The following is a 19598-nucleotide window of genomic DNA, read 5'->3' on the forward strand; positions in this document are numbered from 1 at the left end:
TGTAGACTGCAATATGATGGCAGTCGCACATAAGAGATACGTGTAGACTGCAATATGATGGCAGTCGCACATAAGAGATACGTGTAGACTGCAATATGATGGCAGTGAACAACACCAAAACTTTAAATGTTCCATTGAGAATATAGAACATTACACACGGCGCTCAAAAATCTGTCAAAATGTTTGAGTACATCTTGGATAAGCTATGAAGCCACACCGCTTGATGGATTGTCGGCGCATTAAACATAGGAGTATTATTATGGTGTGTGTATAAGGACCGCAGAATGGCACCCATTAGCAGACATATTATCTGGTGTTTTGTTTTGCAATATTATTCAAAACCAACTTTTCTTACCTTCTGGTACATGCTGATCTGTATTTGGGATCTGCATAAGTCCTGAAAACTTGCTAAATCCGTGCCGACGCGTAGTCAATAAGCTTCTTCTTGTTATGTGACATTCATCCTCCACTGTTGCCATTTCTAATATAAAGTAGTGTAAAGTTCTTACTTATATCTGTCAGTAAACTCACCATGAAAGCACTAAAACATACCGGTGTAGTGAGTTGACATTATTCACCCAAGGAACTTTACTTATTAGAGAGTTCCGGTCACGGGACACATTTCGGGCGTTGTTGTTGCACTAGTGAGCCACGGATGAGGAGATGCTGCTCCGTTATTGATTGAAGTAAAGTGTGAATGTCATTGAAACATTTAGCGCCATCTTTTGACACTTCTTCCACTCCCGTCCTTGCACGCTACACCGCTACAACAAGGAGAAGATGCTGTCCAAGTGGAGGCACGTAAAAAAGACCGGCCACAAAACGGCGCATCCTGAAGAGACTGTCAGAAAGTGAGTTGAAGATGATGAGTAAAACATCATCTATGCAACATTTTGAGCAAAGAAGCAGCATTACATGTTCTGTAGACCACAAGGAAGTCTTTTACATTTACAAAATAATCATAATAATATGACCTCTTTAGGGCTGCAACAACTAATCGATTAAATCGATTAAAATCAATTATAAAAATAGTTGCCGATTAATTTAGTCATCGATTCGTTGGATCTATGCTATGCGCATGCGCAGAGGCTTTAAAAAAAAAAAAAAAAAAAAAAAAAAAAATTTTTTTTTCTAAAAATAAACCTTTATTTATAAACTGCAACATGTACAAACAGCTGAGAAACAATCATCAAAATAAGTATGGTGCCAGTATGCTGTTTTTTTTCAATAAAATACTGGAAAGGATAGAAATGTAGTTTGTCTCTTTTATCCGATTATTAATTGATTAATCGAAGTAATAATCGACAGATTAATCGATTATCAAATGAATCGTTAGTTGCAGCCCTAGACCTCTTTAATGCGCCTTTTGTATGAAAAAAGACCTGACTAGACACGCTCATCGGCAGTGCGACTTTTAATCCGGTGCGCCCTATGGTCCGAAAAATAGGGTACTTTTTGGCAGCCTTTTTGGGGGCGGGGTTGACAGCCCAACAATAGGCCTCGCGACCCTCAGGTTAAGAACCACTGCTGCATAGGATGAAATACAGAAGGTTGGGCTGGGTGTTGAGCAGATGAAAGAACAGGATAGTGGTGTTATTGACTCCTAACCAGAAACCAAATCACAAAGATATGAGGACATACCATTTAACGTTTGGATTCTGAGATATAATATCTCTCTCCAGGGCCTCCACCAGGTCTTTGTCATATCCTGCTCCGTCAAACCTTGTCACTTCCTTTTCCTGGCCTTCTCCTTTGCTCTATAAAACACAACAGAACAGCAAAAATACAACTAAAAGGCTGAATATTACAATGTATTAATAAATATTAAAAAAAACATGGTTATGCGGAGATGTGAATAGCATGAACTTGTACAACATGTGATGTACAGAACATAAGAAGCATTAATCAGGTAGTAATAATAGTATAACAATCAAACCATGGTCCTAACAATCCACATTTTGTGTTATCGATGCGCGAAACTGATATTTAAAACATAGAATTGTAGCTCCTCTCCTTTGAATGCAAGTGCTCCTACAGCAGGAATACCAATTCTGAATACACATTCTGTATTTACAAAATCTGGCAGGACACGAACGCACTGCAGGTCAATTCTCATTAAAAGCATTCGTGTCCTTTTTGTGTTGAGCTGTTTAAAAAAAGCATAATGTTTAAAAACATTTCATCAAAGCAAAGTAATAGTTCAGTCATTGTAATAAAAACTAACGGTAAACATTATTTGTCTGTACACTTATTCATGACGAAAAATTGCATTATCTGTGAATAATTGAGAGTCAACTGAACAAACTATGATTAACTGTGGTATAACTTTTAATTGGCTTTCCCCAAGATTGCCAACACACTTGTGGCGGTGGGGGCGTGGTCAATATGACATCATACATATTTTCTAAAAATATATTACACATCCATTTAAAAAGAAATGTGTGTCATTAGTAATAAGTAGGGATGTCCGATATTATCGGCCGATAAATGCGTTAAAATGTAATATCGGAAATTATCGGTATCGTTTTTTTTATTATCTGTATCGTTTTTTTATTTTTTTAATTAAATCCACATAAAAAACACAAGATACACTTACAATTAGTGCACCAACCCAAAAAACCTCCCTCCCCCCATTTCTTTCTGTTATCAATATTCTGCTTCCTACATTATATATCAATATATATCAATACAGTCTGCAAGGGATACAGTCCGTAAGCACACATGATTGTGCGTGCTGCTGCTCCACTAATAGTACTAACCTTTAACACTTCATTTTACTCATTTTCATTCATTACTAGTTTCTATGTAACTGTTTTTATATTGTTGTACTTTCTTTTTTATTCAAGAAAATGTTTTTAATTTAGTTATCTTATTTTTTTTTTTTAAAAGTACCTTATCTTCACCATACATGGTTGTCCAAATTAGGCATAATAATGTGTTAATTCCACGACTGCATATATCGGTTGATATCGGTATCAGTAATTAAAGAGTTGGACAATATCGGAATATCGGATATCGGCAAAAAGCCATTATCGGACATCCCTAGTAATTAGTATTAAGATGTGTTTATTATATTACATTGTTTTACTCTGCTTAGTCTACAATGTCTACAGGCTGTACTTGGATGAGAATTGTTTACGTTTTTCAAAACTCTTCCAATCCTTTAAGTGACTTTTTCTTTATTAAAAACAACGAGCAACAACTCTAGCATCTTTTTCCGGTGTTATTGGAAAGTGTTTGGAGACTCTTCACTTCTGCAAAGACCAGCGAGAGCTGCATTTTCCCTCCTTGGAGAGAACTGTCCTCTTAATGTTGCCCGTGTTGTAGATCAGTGTTTTTCAACCTTTTTTGAGCCAAGGCACATTTTTTACGTTGAAAAAATGCAGAGGCACACCACCAGTAGAAATCATTAAAAAAACGACTCAGTTGACAGTAAAAAGTCGTTGTGGCAATTGTTGGATATGACTTTAAAGCAGGGGTCACCAACCTTTTTGAAAGCAAGAGCTACTTCTTGGGTAGTGATTAATGCGAAGGACTACCAGTTTGATACACACTTCAATAAATTGCCAGAAATAGCCAATTTGCTCAATTTACCTTTAACTCTATGTTATTATTAATAATTAATGATATTTACACTTAATTGGATGGTTTAAAAGAGGACAAAAACACGAAAAAAATGACAATCAAATTTTGAAACATAGTTTACCTTCAATTTCGACTCTTAAAAAATTCAAAATTCAACCAAAAAAAAAGAAGAGAAAAACTAGCCAATTCGAATCTTTTTGAAAAAATTAAAAAAATAATTTTTGGAACATCATTAGTAATTTTTCCAATTTTGATGACATGTTTTAAATAGGTTAAAATCCAATCTACACTTTGTTAGAATATATAACAAATTGGACCAAGCTATATTTCTAACAAAGACAAATCATTATTTCTTCTAGATTTTCCAGAACAACATTTTTTAAAGAAATTCAAAAGACTTTGAAATAAGATTTAAATTTGATTCTACAGATGTTCTAGATTTGCCAGAATACATTTTTTTAATTTTAATCATAAGTTTGAAGAAATATTTCACTAATATTATTCGTCGAAAAAATAGAAGCTAAAATGAAGAATAAAATTTATTTATTATTCTTTACAATAAAAAAAATACATTTACTTTAACATTGATTTAAATTGTCAGGAAAGAAGAGGAAGGAATTTAAAAGGTAAAAAGGTATATGTGTTTAAAAATCCTAAAATCATTTTTAAGGTTGTATTTTTTTCTCTAAAATTGTCTTTCTGAAAGTTATAAGAAGCAAAGTAAAAAAATTAGTGAATTTATTTAAACAAGTGAAGACCAAGTCTTTAAAATATTTTCTTGGATTTTCAAATTCTATTTGAGTTTTGTCTCTCTTAGAATTAAAAATGTCGGGCAAAGCGAGACCAGCTTGCTAGTAAATAAATAACATTGAAAAAATCGAGGCAGCTCACTGGTAAGTGCTGCTATTTGAGCTATTTTTAGAACAGGCGGGCCAGCGGGCTACTCATCTGGTCCTTATGGGCTACCTGGTGCCCGCGGGCACCGCGTTGGTGACCCCTGCTTTAGAGCATAACCAAGCATGCATGACTATACCTCTTATCTCAAAGTAGGTGTACTGTCACCACCTGTCACATCACACCCTGACTTATTTGGACTTGTTTGCTGTTTTCCTGTGTGTAGTGTTTTACTTCTTGTCTTGCGCTCCTATTTTGGTGGCTTTTTCTCTTTTTTTGGGTATTTTCCTGTAGCAGTTTCATGTCTTCCTTTGAGCGATATTTCCCGCATCTACTTTGTTTTAGCAATCAAGAATATTTCACCTGTTTTTATCCTTCTTTGTGGGGACATTGTTGATTGTCACGTCATGTTCGGATTTACATTCGGACGCCGTCTTAGTTCCACAGTAAGTCTTTGCTGTCGTCCAGCATTCTGTTTTTGTTTACTTTGTAGCCAGTTTGGTTCTGCATAGCCTTCCCTAAGTTTCACTGGCTTTTCTTAGGGGCACTCACCTTTTGTTTATTTGTGGTTTAAGCATTAGACACCTTTTTACCTGCACGCTGCAAAGCAATTAGCTACCGGCTGCTATGGAAGAGTATGACACGGTTACTCTGCCGAGCTCTAGACAGCACCGACACTCAACAACAACACACCATTTGCAGACTATAATTACTTCTTTGCAAAAAATATTTTTAACCCAAATAGGTGAAATTAGATAATCTCCCACGGCACACCAGACTGTACCTCACAGCACACTAGTGTGCCGCGGCACAGTGGTTGAAAAACACTGTTGTAGATGGCTGTTGGCGGGTATTTCTGGGATCTATTAAAGTACCTCCACATCACAGACAGTATTATGATCTCAGCTTCTCAAAAGAAATGGACATTTTTTAGAGAGAATAGAAAGTACACAGTCTAGTTCTAGTCCAACATTAGACCAGAGTGGTGTGTTGAGTCAAAACTTTACCTTATCGTCCTTTGCTTTGCCAGCAGCCTCTTTTGTTTCTTTTTTTTCTTTGCCCTTGGGGGGCTTTTTTCTGTCCCCGTTGCCCCCGCGAGGTGACTGCCTTTGCTGGGCCCTCACTGCTACGCTGAGGCGGTTGTTGGCGGGCTTGTTGTCTTTGTAAGGGTGTGCAGGTGGCCTGATGGGACAGAGACATCAAGTCAAACAAACAGCCAACTTACCTTTCTCAAGATGTAGATTTAGTCTTTTATCAAGCCTCTCATCACCAACCAAGGAGCAGATTGCTTGCCTGTACTAACAAGTAATGTCCACTAGGTTTGCAGCTCTGTGGTTGGCGGTCATTGACACACACACACACACACACACACACACACACACACACACACACACACACACACACACACACACACACACACACACACACACACACACACACACACACACACACACACACACACACACACACACACACACACACACACGCAGCGTGTGCTGTTACCATATATATTGTAGTGTGGCATAAAAATGTCTATCCTTTGATATCATTCTCTATTGTTCATTTTAACGTCTGGGATGGGGCCACTCTAACTGTTATACGTCACCTGAAGAAACTTCACGGCGCAGAGCCGGAAAGCGCAACAATATAGCATATACCAGGGGTGGATGACCAGCTAGCGGTGGATGGTGGAGGGTGTGTCAGTGGATGGTGGAGGGTGTGTCAGTGGATGGTGGAGGGTGTGTCAGTGGATGGTGGAGGGTGTGTCAGTGGATGGTGGAGGGTGTGTCAGTGGATGGTGGAGGGTGTGTCAGTGAATGGTGGAGGGTGTGTCAGTGGATGGTGGAGGGTGTGTCAGTGGATGGTGGAGGGTGTGTCAGTGAATGGTGGAGGGTGTGTCAGTGGATGGTGGAGGGTGTGTCAGTGGATGGTGGAGGGTGTGTCAGTGAATGGTGGAGGGTGTGTCAGTGGATGGTGGAGGGTGTGTCAGTCCATCACCAGCCAGGCATAAAAAAATAGATCTAAAAGTGATGGATCATCAATCTTCACCAAGACGTGACTTTGGTCACTTGATTGACTTTCACAACACCCGAGGGTCTTGTGAGATGACGCTGGCTGCTGCCACATCGTTGTTAAGAAAAAACGACCGACAGGAAGGCCAGGAGCACGTTTTATTTCAACAGACTCTTGCGCCAAAACTCTGAAGAGTGACCGCACAGTTCCTGTCTTCACAATAAAAGCCCTGCTCCGTCCTGCCTGCGCTAACAAAATAAGAGTCTCAGTAAGCTAGCAAGCTAGGGAGTTTGCCGCCAATGTGTTTCTTGTAAAGTGTATTAAAGGAGTATGGAAGATTGACAAACTTATTGGACAGAAAGGAGGACTTTTTTCCTCCATTTAAAAATGTGGAGGTTATCATCACTACTGTCTGATTCACCATCTTCAACTCAAACTTATAATAAATTATTCACCCCTATACAATATCATACCCCAATACCCTACTGTGCAATATTACCCTTTGAGTGCAATACGTCCGACACCGATTGTCATTACTTTATTACTCCGGTGCTCTTGTTTTGTTCTGTATATTGTACAGTATTTTGTATATTGTTCTGTATATTGTACATGATTGCCTATTGTTTTTATTGGATAGTAGTCTGTTTATTTATATTCTTATTTTTTATCTTTATTACTTATGTGATTTATTTTTATTCCATATTTGTTTCCACTACCGCACCTTAAGTTGGAGTCCTTAATCTCGTTATATGCAAATATAATGATAATAAAGTCCATTCTATTGCAATCAATGCAAGTCATCACAATCATACCAATTTATATTCTTGTCTTCATGAAAGAAAGGAATGTTAAACATGCTTTTATTATCATTAAACATATTTCACTTGTTAACCTTTCTTTCATAAATCAATCAGTATAAATGATATATATGAATGAGGTAGATCCCCTCCACTTGGTCCACTGAAAAGTAGCTCGCCTGCAGAAAAGGTGTGGCCACCCCTGGCATAGATGGACGCAGAGCACAATGGAAGCTAAACTAACAAAAAAGGTGTCAGTGCCAAAAAAACTCCTTTGTGTAGATACAAAAAGTGAAATGCTGACTGACACCAAAAATACGCTCTGTTGTTTTTGAAAATGTTCCTTTTTTTATTTATAAAATGTGTTTTTATAATTAAAAGGAGACAAATCTAAGAAATTGCCATTCATTTTGTGTGTGTCTTTAGTTTGAAGAAATTATGTCTATAAAATAACCTATATATATATATATATATATATATATATATATATATATATATATATATATATATATATATATATATATGACAGTTGCACATGCTATATATATATATATATATATATATATATATATATATATATATATATATATATATATATATATATGTATATATATATATATATATATATATATATATATATAGCATGTGCAACTGTCATGTGATTGACAGTTCCATGTAAGGTGCACATAGTCTGCAGTGTTTGCATTGCATCAAAATATCCTCAAACCCAAAGAGGGACCCTGCAGCTTCCATACCCGGGTTCTACAGGAACATACCTGGGTTCTACAGGAACATACCTGGGTACTACAGGAACATACCTGGGTTCTACAGGAACATACCTGGGTACTACAGGAACATATCTGGGTTCTACAGGAACATACCTGGGTACTACAGGAACATATCTGGGTTCTACAGGAACATACCTGGGTACTACAGGAACATACCTGGGTTCTACAGGAACATACCTGGGTACTACAGGAACATATATGGGTTCTACAGGAACATATATGGGTTCTACAGGAACATACCTGGGTACTACAGGAACATACCTGGGTTCTACGGGAACTTACCTGGGTTCTACGGGAACATACCTGGGTACTACAGGAACATACCTGGGTACTACGGGAACATACCTGGGTTCTACGGGAACATACCTGGGTACTACGGGAACATACCTGGGTTCTACGGGAACATACCTGGGTTCTACGGGAACATACCTGGGTTCTACGGGAACATACCCGGGTTCTACAGCAACATACCTGTGTTATACAGGAACATACCTGGGTTCTACAGGAACATACCTGGGTACTACAAGAACATACCTGGGTTCTACAGGAACATACCTGGGTACTACGGGAACATACCTGGGTTCTACGGGAACATACCTGGGTTCTACGGGAACATACCTGGGTTCTACAGAAACATACCTGGGTTCTACAGGAACATACCTGGGTACTACAAGAACATACCTGGGTTCTACAGGAACATACCTGGGTACTACAGGAACATACCTGGGTACTACAGGAACATACCTGGGTTCTACGGGAACATACCTGGGTTCTACGGGAACATACCTGGGTTCTACGGGAACAGGCCGAATTTCAAAATCCTCCGGGTGCATTGGTTTAACGGGCCCCGCCGCGTCCAGCTGGAAGCCCTCCAGGGTGGACATGATCACCTCAACCTGTCGGTTCTCCTCACTCACTTCCTGCCACAGCTGGAGGCCGTCATTAGCATTAGCATTAGCACTGACATTAAAAGAGGAACTGCACTTTTTTAGGAAGTTTGCCAAGCGTTCATTATCATTATGAGGGACAAGCATACAGATGATTTTTTTTTTTTTACATTCTGAAGTTATAAAAACGCTAGTAAGATGCGGCAAAATAGTTTATGCATGCTATAAGTATATAGATATATGTATATATTACATGTATGCTATAAGTATATATATATATATATATATATATATATATATATATATATATATGTATATATTACATGCATGCTATAAGTATATAGATATATGTATATACTAAATGTATGCTATAAGTATATAGATATATGCATATATTACATGCATGCTATAAGTATATAGATACATTTATATATTACATGTATGCTATAAGTATATGTATATATTACATTTATGCTATAACTATATGTATGTATATATTACATGCATGCTATAAGTATATAGATATATATATATATTACATGCACGCTATAAGTATATATGTATATATTACATGCATGCTATAAGTATATAGATATATGTATATATTACATGCATGCTATAAGTATATAGATATAGACGGAAATTTTCAGGACTTATGCAGATCCCAAATACAGATCAGCAGGTACCAGAAGGTAAGAAAAGTTGCTTTTGCATAATATTGTGAAACAAAACGCCAGATAATACGTCTGCTAATGGGTGCCATTTTGCACACACCATAGTAATCCTTGTATCTCTGACTACAGCAGACGTAACGGGCCTACTATTCATCAAGCGGTGAGGCTTCAAAGTCCTACTAAAACATTTTGACAGATTTTTGAGCGCCGTGTGTGATGCTCTTTGTTTTCAATGGAACATTCAAAGTTTTTTGTGTTGTTTACTGGCGTCATATTGCAGTCTACTCGTTTATCTCTTGTGTGTGACTGCCATCTACTGGTCAAACTTATCATTAAAATTGCTTCAAAGTCGGTAAGCACAACCAGAATTATTCGGTACATAATGCGCCCGAGAAAATTAAAGGATTTTAAGTGCGCCTTGTAGTCGGAAAAATACGGTATATTATTGGCGGTTTTCGGAAGCATTTTTAGGGTGATTTAGAGGCAGAATGGATTACTTCCATTAGCTGCATGGCTAGCCGCATCTTTCAAGCATTATTTATCTTTAGAATGCAAAAAAACCCAACAGGACTGTGAAGAATAGGCACAATCCCCCCCTAAAAAGTGCAGTTCCCCTCTAAAAGAGACTGGATGCCATCAGATGATATTCACAGCACATTTACTGTACCTTCTGCCATCTCTGCTGAAGACTGCCGTCTCGCGTGGTGCACACATACTTCTTGATTTGTTCCAACAAGCCTTGGTAGAGAACACTGGCTGAGTTGTAGTTTCCCAGCAGAGCATATTCACGGGCCAACTTCACGTTCTCGCTGATCTCTCGTAAACTCATGTTGCTGTGGAAACACAAGGTGTCGGTACTCGCTTATGTCAGCCAACTCATCACTACTAAGTAGCCTCTTCCATCAATGTCGACTTTTGCTGGCATCACATTTGAGACACAACGGAGAACTTCCTATTAAAGATAGATCTGTTTATGTGTTGGAGCTAGGGATGATGTTTGATAAGAAATTATCGAGTTCGAGTCTATTATCGAATCCTCTTATCGAACCGATTCCTTATCGATTCTCTTATGGAGTCCAGATAGGTTGTTGTATATGGAAAAAAACACACAATATTTGGTTTAACAAAAGCTCACTTTTATTATATAGGAAAACAATTTAATCTAATAAATAAATAAATATTGACTGTTACCCCCCTAAAAAAATAAAATAAAATAAATAAACATTGACTGTTGTTACCCAAAGTATATTAAGTGGGATTTTTCAGAGAAACAAATATATACAGTAACACAAAAACAACCTGTCTCTGTGATCACTATAGGTGTATAAATAATAATATAGTGTTAAATAAAATCAGTCCCTTGGGCAAAAAACTGGAAATAATACAGCTCTCCAAAAAGTGCACTTCTGCTGCTATTGGAACATAACTGTTTGTTATGATGCTTTGACATTTTTGCACTTTAAAGAAAGAAAGAAAATTCTATGAAGAGAAAAGTTGTTTGCAAATGTGGTAACAATGCTCGAAAATGAAAAGTTAAAGCTAAAAAAAGAAATACACTTTATTGAGTTAACATTATTTCTTTATAGGGGGAAAGATGTTACGAGCTAGGGCAGGGGTCGGCAACCCGCGGCTCCGGAGCCGCATGCGGCTCCTTGACCACTCTGATGCGGCTCAGCTACATGCATGCCAACCCCCTCGATTTTCCCAGGAGACTTATGGATGTCAGTGTCTCTCATAGATTACTCCCAGGGAAAAATAATCCTATTAACACTCTATTTACTATATAAAGGGCGTGCCCTAATTGCACTGCAGTAATTGTCCTCTATAGCATTTACTTACAGCATGCCAGGCCAGCCGCATGTTGTATGTTGTTATTACTTGCTCACACAGGAGACAGCAAAGCATAGTTACTCATCAGCCACACAGCTTACACTGACGGTAGCCGTATCAAACAACTTCAACATTGTTACGTTACAAATATGCGCCACACTGTGAACCCACACCAAAAAAGAATGAAAAACACATTTCTGGAGAACATCCCACTGTAACACAACATAAACACAACACAACCATTACCCAGAATCCCATGCAGTCCTAACTCTTCCGGTCTACATTATACACCCCGCTACCACCAAATCCCCCCACACATCAACCCCCCCCCCCCCCCCTCTTCGTGGTTGGTTGAGCGGAAGAGTTAGGGCTGCATGGGATTCTGGGTATTGGTACCGTCAGTGTAAGATGTGTGGCTGCTGAGTTAGTAGCCTTGCTGTCTCTTACGTGAGCAAGCTAAAGCTGCATTACACTTGTGGTCGAGCAGGTACACTGATTGGGCAGACTGTAGAGGGCGCCAAATGCAGTGTCATCACGCTCTGATATTCGGGAGTCTCCCGGGAAAAATGAGAGGGTTGGCAAGTGTGACGCAAGCGACATTCATCCAAAACTCGCGGGCTGCACTAACATCAAATTCCCACATTAAAGTGCGTGCCGGTGCGTGTGTCTGAGACCCCTGGTTAACATAGCACAAAGCATGTAAGCTTTTTATGCGGTGTTTCTCATTTAAAATTTTAAAAACATTTTTGTGGCTCCCATTACTTTCTTTAATGTGTGAAACTTGCCAAAATGGCTCTTTGAGTGGTAAAGGTTGCCGACCCCTGAGCTAGGGGATATAACAACTACACTACCCAGCATGCAACGGGAGTGACGAGCATGCGCGGTAGCCCCGAAAAGTGTTGCATGTCGTCACCCGTGAAAGTAAACGTCAAGAACTCAGCCAACACGCCTCGTCTGCATTATTTATAATTAGACGGACAACACATATACAGTGTGAAAAACAAAAGTTCAAAAAGGGAGATGTGTTGTATATATATGTATGTGCTGCGGTGTTGTATATATATGTATGTGCTGCAGTGTTGTATATATATGTATGTGCTGCGGTGTTGTATATATATGTATGTGCTGCGCTTGCTTTAAGAACGTTGCGCCAGCTGCCGTAAAGGAGGTGCGTTGCTAGCCTGGTTGCTATGTTTCCGGTGGGTGGTAAAAGTGTTCGTCATGAGTTTGTACCCTGCTCAAATCTCTCAGTAAAGTTATTCATTGGATTATACCTTTTGTTTTGAACTTTATTACACCTTGGAGCGCTTTTTCCCGTCCATTTTGTTCCTGCTTTCGCTATCTGCGCCTAATGACTGAGCTACGTGACTGATTTATTGTGATGTCACACGGAGCATTTCTGGTCGGGACGGGATTCGTTACGAGGGATTCGAATAAAGAACCAACTCTTTTCTTTACTATAGTGGTCCGGATAACAGGTACCGGTTCTCAAAAAGGGATTCGAGTCCGAGGACTCGGTTATTTTCTTATCGAACAACCGGGAAAACCGGTTTCGAGTATCATCCCTAGTTGGAGCTAAGCATCGCCCTTTTGCCGTTTTATTTTAACGCTAAAATAGAGTTACAATTGAAGTGGCGAATGAATCAAAACTCCTCAAATGCACACTCCAACAAGTTGAAAAAACACTTCTGCTGACAAATTGTGAGGAAGAAAACATGTTGACATTTAGTTTTACAAAACCCCAAAGCAGTGAAGTTGTCACGTTGTGTAAATGGTCAATAAAAAGAGAATACAATGATTTGCAAATCCTTTTCAACTTATGTTCCAACTGGAAAACTTTATGTTATTTTTTGCAAATATTAGGTCATTTGGACTTTGATGTTTCAAAAAAGCTGGCACAAGTGGCACAAAAGAGTGAGAAAGTTGAGGAATGCTCATCAAAGACTTATTTGGAACATCCCACAGGTGAACAGGCTGATTGGGAACAGGTGGGTGCCATGATTGGGTATAAAAGCAGCTTCCAGTCATTCACAAACAAGGACGGGGCGAGGGTCACCACTTTGTCAACAAATGTCTGAGCAAATTGTTGAAGAACAACATTTCTCAAGCAGGGCGGACCTACGTCACTTCCGCCTACCAATCCCCTAGCAACCGGTCGCCATATTGAATTCGTTGAAAACAAACCAGCTCACAGCGAACACAGCATTGACAGAAAAAGCATTTAGCGAGCTTTCACGGCATTTTAAACTGTTCGAAATGGCGTATGATTATGTAAATAGTCTTTCCAGTGAGGCTAGGTTAAGATACGAGTTAAAATGTTCTGTAGTTGATTAAATGGCAACATGAAAATTATAGGGTTTATTGGTTTTTAAAAACCCAACTGTTAAGTGCAAATTTAAACGAAACCGGTTTTCGAAAATAGCCTATACAGGCTGTAAACCAGGGGTCACCAACGCGGTGCCCGCGGGCACCAGGTAGCCCGTAAGGACCAGATGAGTAGCCCGCTGGCCTGTTCTAAAATTAGCTCAAATAGCAGCACTTACCAGTGAGCTGCCTCTATTTTTTAAATTGTATTTATTTACTATAGCAAGCTGGTCTCGCTTTGCCTGACATTTTTAATTGTAAGAGAGACAAAACTCAAATAGAATTTGAAAATCCAAGAAAATATTTTAAAGACTTGGTCTTCACTTGTTTAAATAAATTCATTAATTTTTTTACTTTGCTTCTTATAACTTTCAGAAAGACAATTTTAGAGAAAATATACAACCTTAAAAATGATTTTAGGATTTTTAAACACATATACCTTTTTACCTTTTAAATTCCTTCCTTTTCTTTCCTGACAATTGAAATCAATGTTCAAGTAAATTTATTTTTTTTATTGTAAAGAATAATAAATACATTTTAATTTAATTCTTCATTTGAGCTTCTGTTTTTTCGACGAAGAATATTTGTGAAATATTTCTTCAAACTTATTATGATTAAATTTCAAAAAAAATATTCTGGCAAATCTAGAAAATCTGTAGAATCAAATTTAAATCTTATTTCAAAGTCTTTTGAATTTCTTTTAAAATTTTTGTTTTGGAAAATCTAGAAGAAATAATGATTTGTCTTTGTTAGAAATATAGCTTGGTCCAATTTGTTATATATTCTAACAAAGTGTAAATTGGATTTTAACCTATTTAAAATGTGTCATCAAAATTCAAAAATGAATCTTAATCAGGAAAAATTACTAATGATGTTGCATAAATTATTTTTTAAATTTTTATCAAAAAGATTCCAATTAGCTAGTTTTTCTCTTCTTTTTTTCGGTTGAATTTTAAAGAGTCGAAATTGAACATAAACTATGTTTCAAAATGTAATTGTCATTTTTTTGTGTTTTGTCCTCTTTTAAACCGTTCAATTAAGTGTAAATATCATTAATTATTAATAATAACAGAGTTAAAGGTAAATTGAGCAAATTGGCTATTTCTGGCAATTTATTTAAGTGTATATCAAACTGGTAGCCCTTCGCATTAATCATTACCCAAGAAGTAGCTCTTGCTTTCAAAAAGGTTGGTGACCCCTGCTATAGACTATATAGTATATACCGCATGTTATTTTTGTACAACAACAACTTCAGCTGTCGAACGTTATAATGTAAAAATTCAACAAGTACAACGTTAGCACGGACGGTATAGCCAAGTTGTGGTTAAGAAGGTGGATTTTTGTTCCTTATATTTACCAGAAACGAAGTGATCCGAACACACGACCCGGGACTTTGGGGGACTCCAGTGAGAACCGTCCTCGTTTTCCCGGTGTAAAGCTGCGAGCCATTTGTCTCGTCTCTGTGGGCTTTTATCACGCTTTGGCAGAACAAAATACGACCTTTGTTTTCCCTGTTTCCAGTTGTGGTTAGCACAACCAAAAACAACACCGTTTTTCGGCATTTTGGAGGCAGAATGACGGGTTTAATCAGCGTAAGTCGACAGGTTAAAGAGTAATGGCGACGGTTTGTTTTCAACGGCAGTCTGGTTGCTATGGCTCGAAGAACCCGTATGTAGCTCAGTTGCCCGGATGTCGGCCCTCACCTATGGGTGAGGGCCGACCTACGTCACTTCCGCCTACCATCCCATAGCAACCGGGAATTCGTTGAAAACAAAGCAGCTCACAGCGAACACAGCATTGACAGAAAAAGCATTTAACGAGCGTTGTGGCTTGGAAGTCGGCGTTAAATCCTTCATTTACGCATTTTTACTTATTCGCATATCGTGTGAAAAAACGAAAATGTATTATTTGCGTAAGACTCGTCTCAGTGAACTTTAAAGCTTCTCAGGCTTAGCTTAGCTTGCTAGTTAGCTTAGCCTGCGCGCTACTAAGAAAGAGACGCGGAAGTTATCGACAACAAGATCAAGTGTTAGTGCATAAAATATTGAGAGATTTGAGGGCTACATGTATTGAATGGCAACATGAAAGTTATAGGGTTTATTGGTTTTTAAAAACCCAACTGTTAAGTGCAAATTTAAACGAAACCGGTTTTCGAAAATAGCTAGCTAGGCTATAGACTATATAGTATATACCGCATGTTATTTTTGTACAACAACAACTTCAGCTGTCGAACGTTATAAGGTACAAATTCAACAAGTACAACATTAGCACGGGCGGTATAGCCAAGTTGTGGTTAAGAAGGTGGATTTTTGTTCCTTATATTTACCAGAAACAAAGTGATCCGAACACACGACCCGGGACTTTGGGGGACTCCAGTGAGAACCGTCCTCGTTTTCCCGGTTTAAAGCTGCGAGCCATTTGTCTCATCTCTGTGGGCTTTTATCACGCTTTGGCAGAACAAAATACGACCTTCGTTTTCCCTGTTTCCAGTTGTGGTTAGCACAACCAAAAACAACACCGTTTTTTGGCATTTTGGAGGCAGAATGACGGGTTTAATCAGCGTAGGTCGACAGGTTAAAGAGTAATGGCGACGGTTTGTTTTCAACGGCAGTCTGGTTGCTATGGCTCGAAGAACCCGTATGTAGCTCAGTTGCCCGGATGTCGGCCCTCACCTATTGAAAGGAATTTAGGGATTTCACCATCTATGCTCCGTAATATCATCAAAAGGTTGAGAGAATCTGAACTATATGATTTGCCTGAGAAGCTGGACAGGACAAAAATAAAAAAAAATAAAAAATGAATGTATTTTATTTTGAAATATGAAGCGGGCCAATAAAAACAGGCCCGAAAAAGCCCCCGGGGCCACAGTGTGGACACATCCGAGCTAAACCAAGCAAGTTGGACATGATTCATCCTCACATTCACCCCAAAGTACCAACAAATATCTACTTTACACTTTGTACACAAACTCACTTGTTTGCTTGTTGTTTTGCCGATCAACTTTAAGACGCTCGCCACCGAGCATACATGTGTTGCCACAAACACTATTTTGACTAATAAATACTCAACTTTTCCAAGGAGCCCCCGCAGAGTTGTCGCCGCAGCAGACGTGACGAGTTCCGCTGTGCTGGAGCGACATAAGTAAAAGGAAAAAAAAGAGTTTACAAGAAGTCCGCAGTGGCGGGAGCAGTCCGGACAAGGAAGTCGACCTAAGCGACACTTCCGGGACTTCCGGCAGAGCCACGAGACATTTGTGGTCACGTGATCACGGATTGGAACTGTTGTTTAGATTTAATACCCAACGCACAAGGTGACCATCTAGGTCGTGGTGCTACTACAGCACGAGCTATACACTAATAATTTACATCATTCAAATATAATAGCACCTGTATATGCAACCATCCGTCGTTACAAAACCCGACCAAGACTTTCGAACTAAACTTTCCTTAATAATAAAGTTTAAAATGTTGAAAACATGAAATAAAGTAACAACGAAACACTCCGGTGTGTAAATAACTTCCTGCTTCCGGTTTTTAAGAATCATGGGAAATGTAGTGCTCTTTTACTTAGGCAACATTGGCCTATCTTCAACTGTACATCTGTCGATGAATGACTCGACATTGTCATAAATGAATGAAAGCCATTGCAGCACAATTCCGTGTGTGTTGAATACACTTTGCCAATAAATCTGATTCTGAATCGGATTGTGTTTTTAAAGCTTTTTCTTTGAAGTCTCTGCATCATGTACTTATATTTATCTGCGAAATTATTTTGTTTTTACAGTTTTTGCTAAATAAATGTTCCCAAAACTACAGAAAGTACTGTGTTTCTTTTAATATATATATATATATATATATATATATATATATATATATATATATATATATATATATATATATATATATATATATATATATACATATATATATATAGTTTTCAGCTGTATAAAATGTATTGTTTATAGATGCTAACATCACTACATTTATTTCATGTGGTATATACTTTACGTTGTAAATAGCGTCTGTTTCCTCTTCATCCAGCGTGTTTGAAGGTTGCAGAAAGAGTGCATAAGTTGTTTATATTCAGACAAGGCAAACACCAAAATAGCTTTGGTGAATGTGGTCATTCCCAGCTCCCGATTCCCACTTCCTGGGTCAATGGAACGCAGCATAAACAGGAGACTGACGCACAGGAAGTGGAAATGAAATAACAAAGTAAGGGCACAGGACAGGAAGTAAAGTCCCACACAGCGGGAGAAAGTCAACATAAGTGCAAGACAGTCACAATGGAGGTACAGCAGGAAGCATTCACGTGACAGGAGGGTGCAACATCCACGTTACACACCAGGGGGCAGCAGAGTGTTGAATATCACAACATGTGTTTTGTGGCAATACCAACTTTGACCACCGCGTCAGTGGCTCTGGCGCTTTTCCATCGTTTTCAGCAGACTGCATGGCAATATAATCAACCCGCTTTTCCTCTCACGGGACAGGAAGGAGGCCAAATGAATCCCTTCCCCGCTGTAACCATTAGTACCAGATTTTCTGGACCATAGGTTACCATTAGTACCATTTCTGGACCATAGGTTACCATTAGTACCATATTTTCTGGACCATAGGTTACCATTAGTACCATATTTTCTGGACCATAGGTTACCATTAGTACCATTTCTGGACCATAGGTTACCATTAGTACCATATTTTCTGGACCATAGGTTACCATTAGTACCATATTTTCTGGACCATAGGTTACCATTAGTACCATATTTTCTGGACCATGGGTTACCATTAGTACCATATTTTCTGGACCATAGGTTACCATTAGTACCATATTTTCTGGACCATAGGTTACCATTAGTACCATATTTTCTGGACCATAGGTTACCATTAGTACCATATTTTCTGGACCATAGGTTACCATTAGTACCAGATTTTCTGGACCATAGGTTACCATTAGTACCATTTCTGGACCATAGGTTACCATTAGTACCATATTTTCTGGACCATAGGTTACCATTAGTACCATATTTTCTGGACCATAGGTTACCATTAGTACCATATTTTCTGGACCATAGGTTACCATTAGTACCATATTTTCTGGACCATAGGTTACCATTAGTACCATATTTTCTGGACCATAGGTTACCATTAGTACCATATTTTCTGGACCATGGGTTACCATTAGTACCATATTTTCTGGACCATAGGTTACCATTAGTACCAGATTTTCTGGACCATAGGTTACCATTAGTACCATTTCTGGACCATAGGTTACCATTAGTACCAGATTTTCTGGACCATAGGTTACCATTAGTACCATTTCTGGACCATAGGTTACCATTAGTACCATATTTTCTGGACCATAGGTTACCATTAGTACCATATTTTCTGGACCATAGGTTACCATTAGTACCATATTTTCTGGACCATAGGTTACCATTAGTACCATATTTTCTGGACCATAGGTTACCATTAGTACCATATTTTCTGGACCATAGGTTACCATTAGTACCATATTTTCTGGACCATAGGTTACCATTAGTACCAGATTTTCTGGACCATAGGTTACCATTATTACCAGATTTTCTGGACCATAGGTTACCATTAGTACCATATTTTCTGGACCATAGGTTACCATTAGTACCATATTTTCTGGACCATGGGTTACCATTAGTACCATATTTTCTGGACCATAGGTTACCATTAGTACCATATTTTCTGGACCATAGGTTACCATTAGTACCATATTTTCTGGACCATAGGTTAC

At 38.4% G+C, this 19598-nt stretch overlaps 1 protein-coding gene across 1 annotated transcript in view; it reads right to left on the reverse strand.

Annotated features, from left to right (window-relative positions):
- Nucleotides 1-17335, reverse strand: part of katna1 (katanin p60 (ATPase containing) subunit A 1) — a 31748-nt gene extending 14413 nt beyond the window's left edge. Inside the window, exons 1-5 of the mRNA XM_062043288.1 lie at nucleotides 16902-17335; nucleotides 10306-10471; nucleotides 8864-9006; nucleotides 5487-5661; nucleotides 1642-1757 (exon numbers count right to left, since the gene is read on the reverse strand). Coding sequence (XP_061899272.1) covers nucleotides 1642-1757; nucleotides 5487-5661; nucleotides 8864-9006; nucleotides 10306-10467 — 596 coding nt within the window. The 5' untranslated portion in view covers nucleotides 10468-10471; nucleotides 16902-17335. The remainder of the gene's footprint in view (nucleotides 1-1641; nucleotides 1758-5486; nucleotides 5662-8863; nucleotides 9007-10305; nucleotides 10472-16901) is intronic.
- Nucleotides 17336-19598: the final 2263 nt, after the last annotated feature.

The sequence above is a fragment of the Entelurus aequoreus genome, linkage group LG03, assembly GCF_033978785.1.
Source record: "Entelurus aequoreus isolate RoL-2023_Sb linkage group LG03, RoL_Eaeq_v1.1, whole genome shotgun sequence".
NCBI classification, from domain to species: domain Eukaryota; kingdom Metazoa; phylum Chordata; class Actinopteri; order Syngnathiformes; family Syngnathidae; genus Entelurus; species Entelurus aequoreus.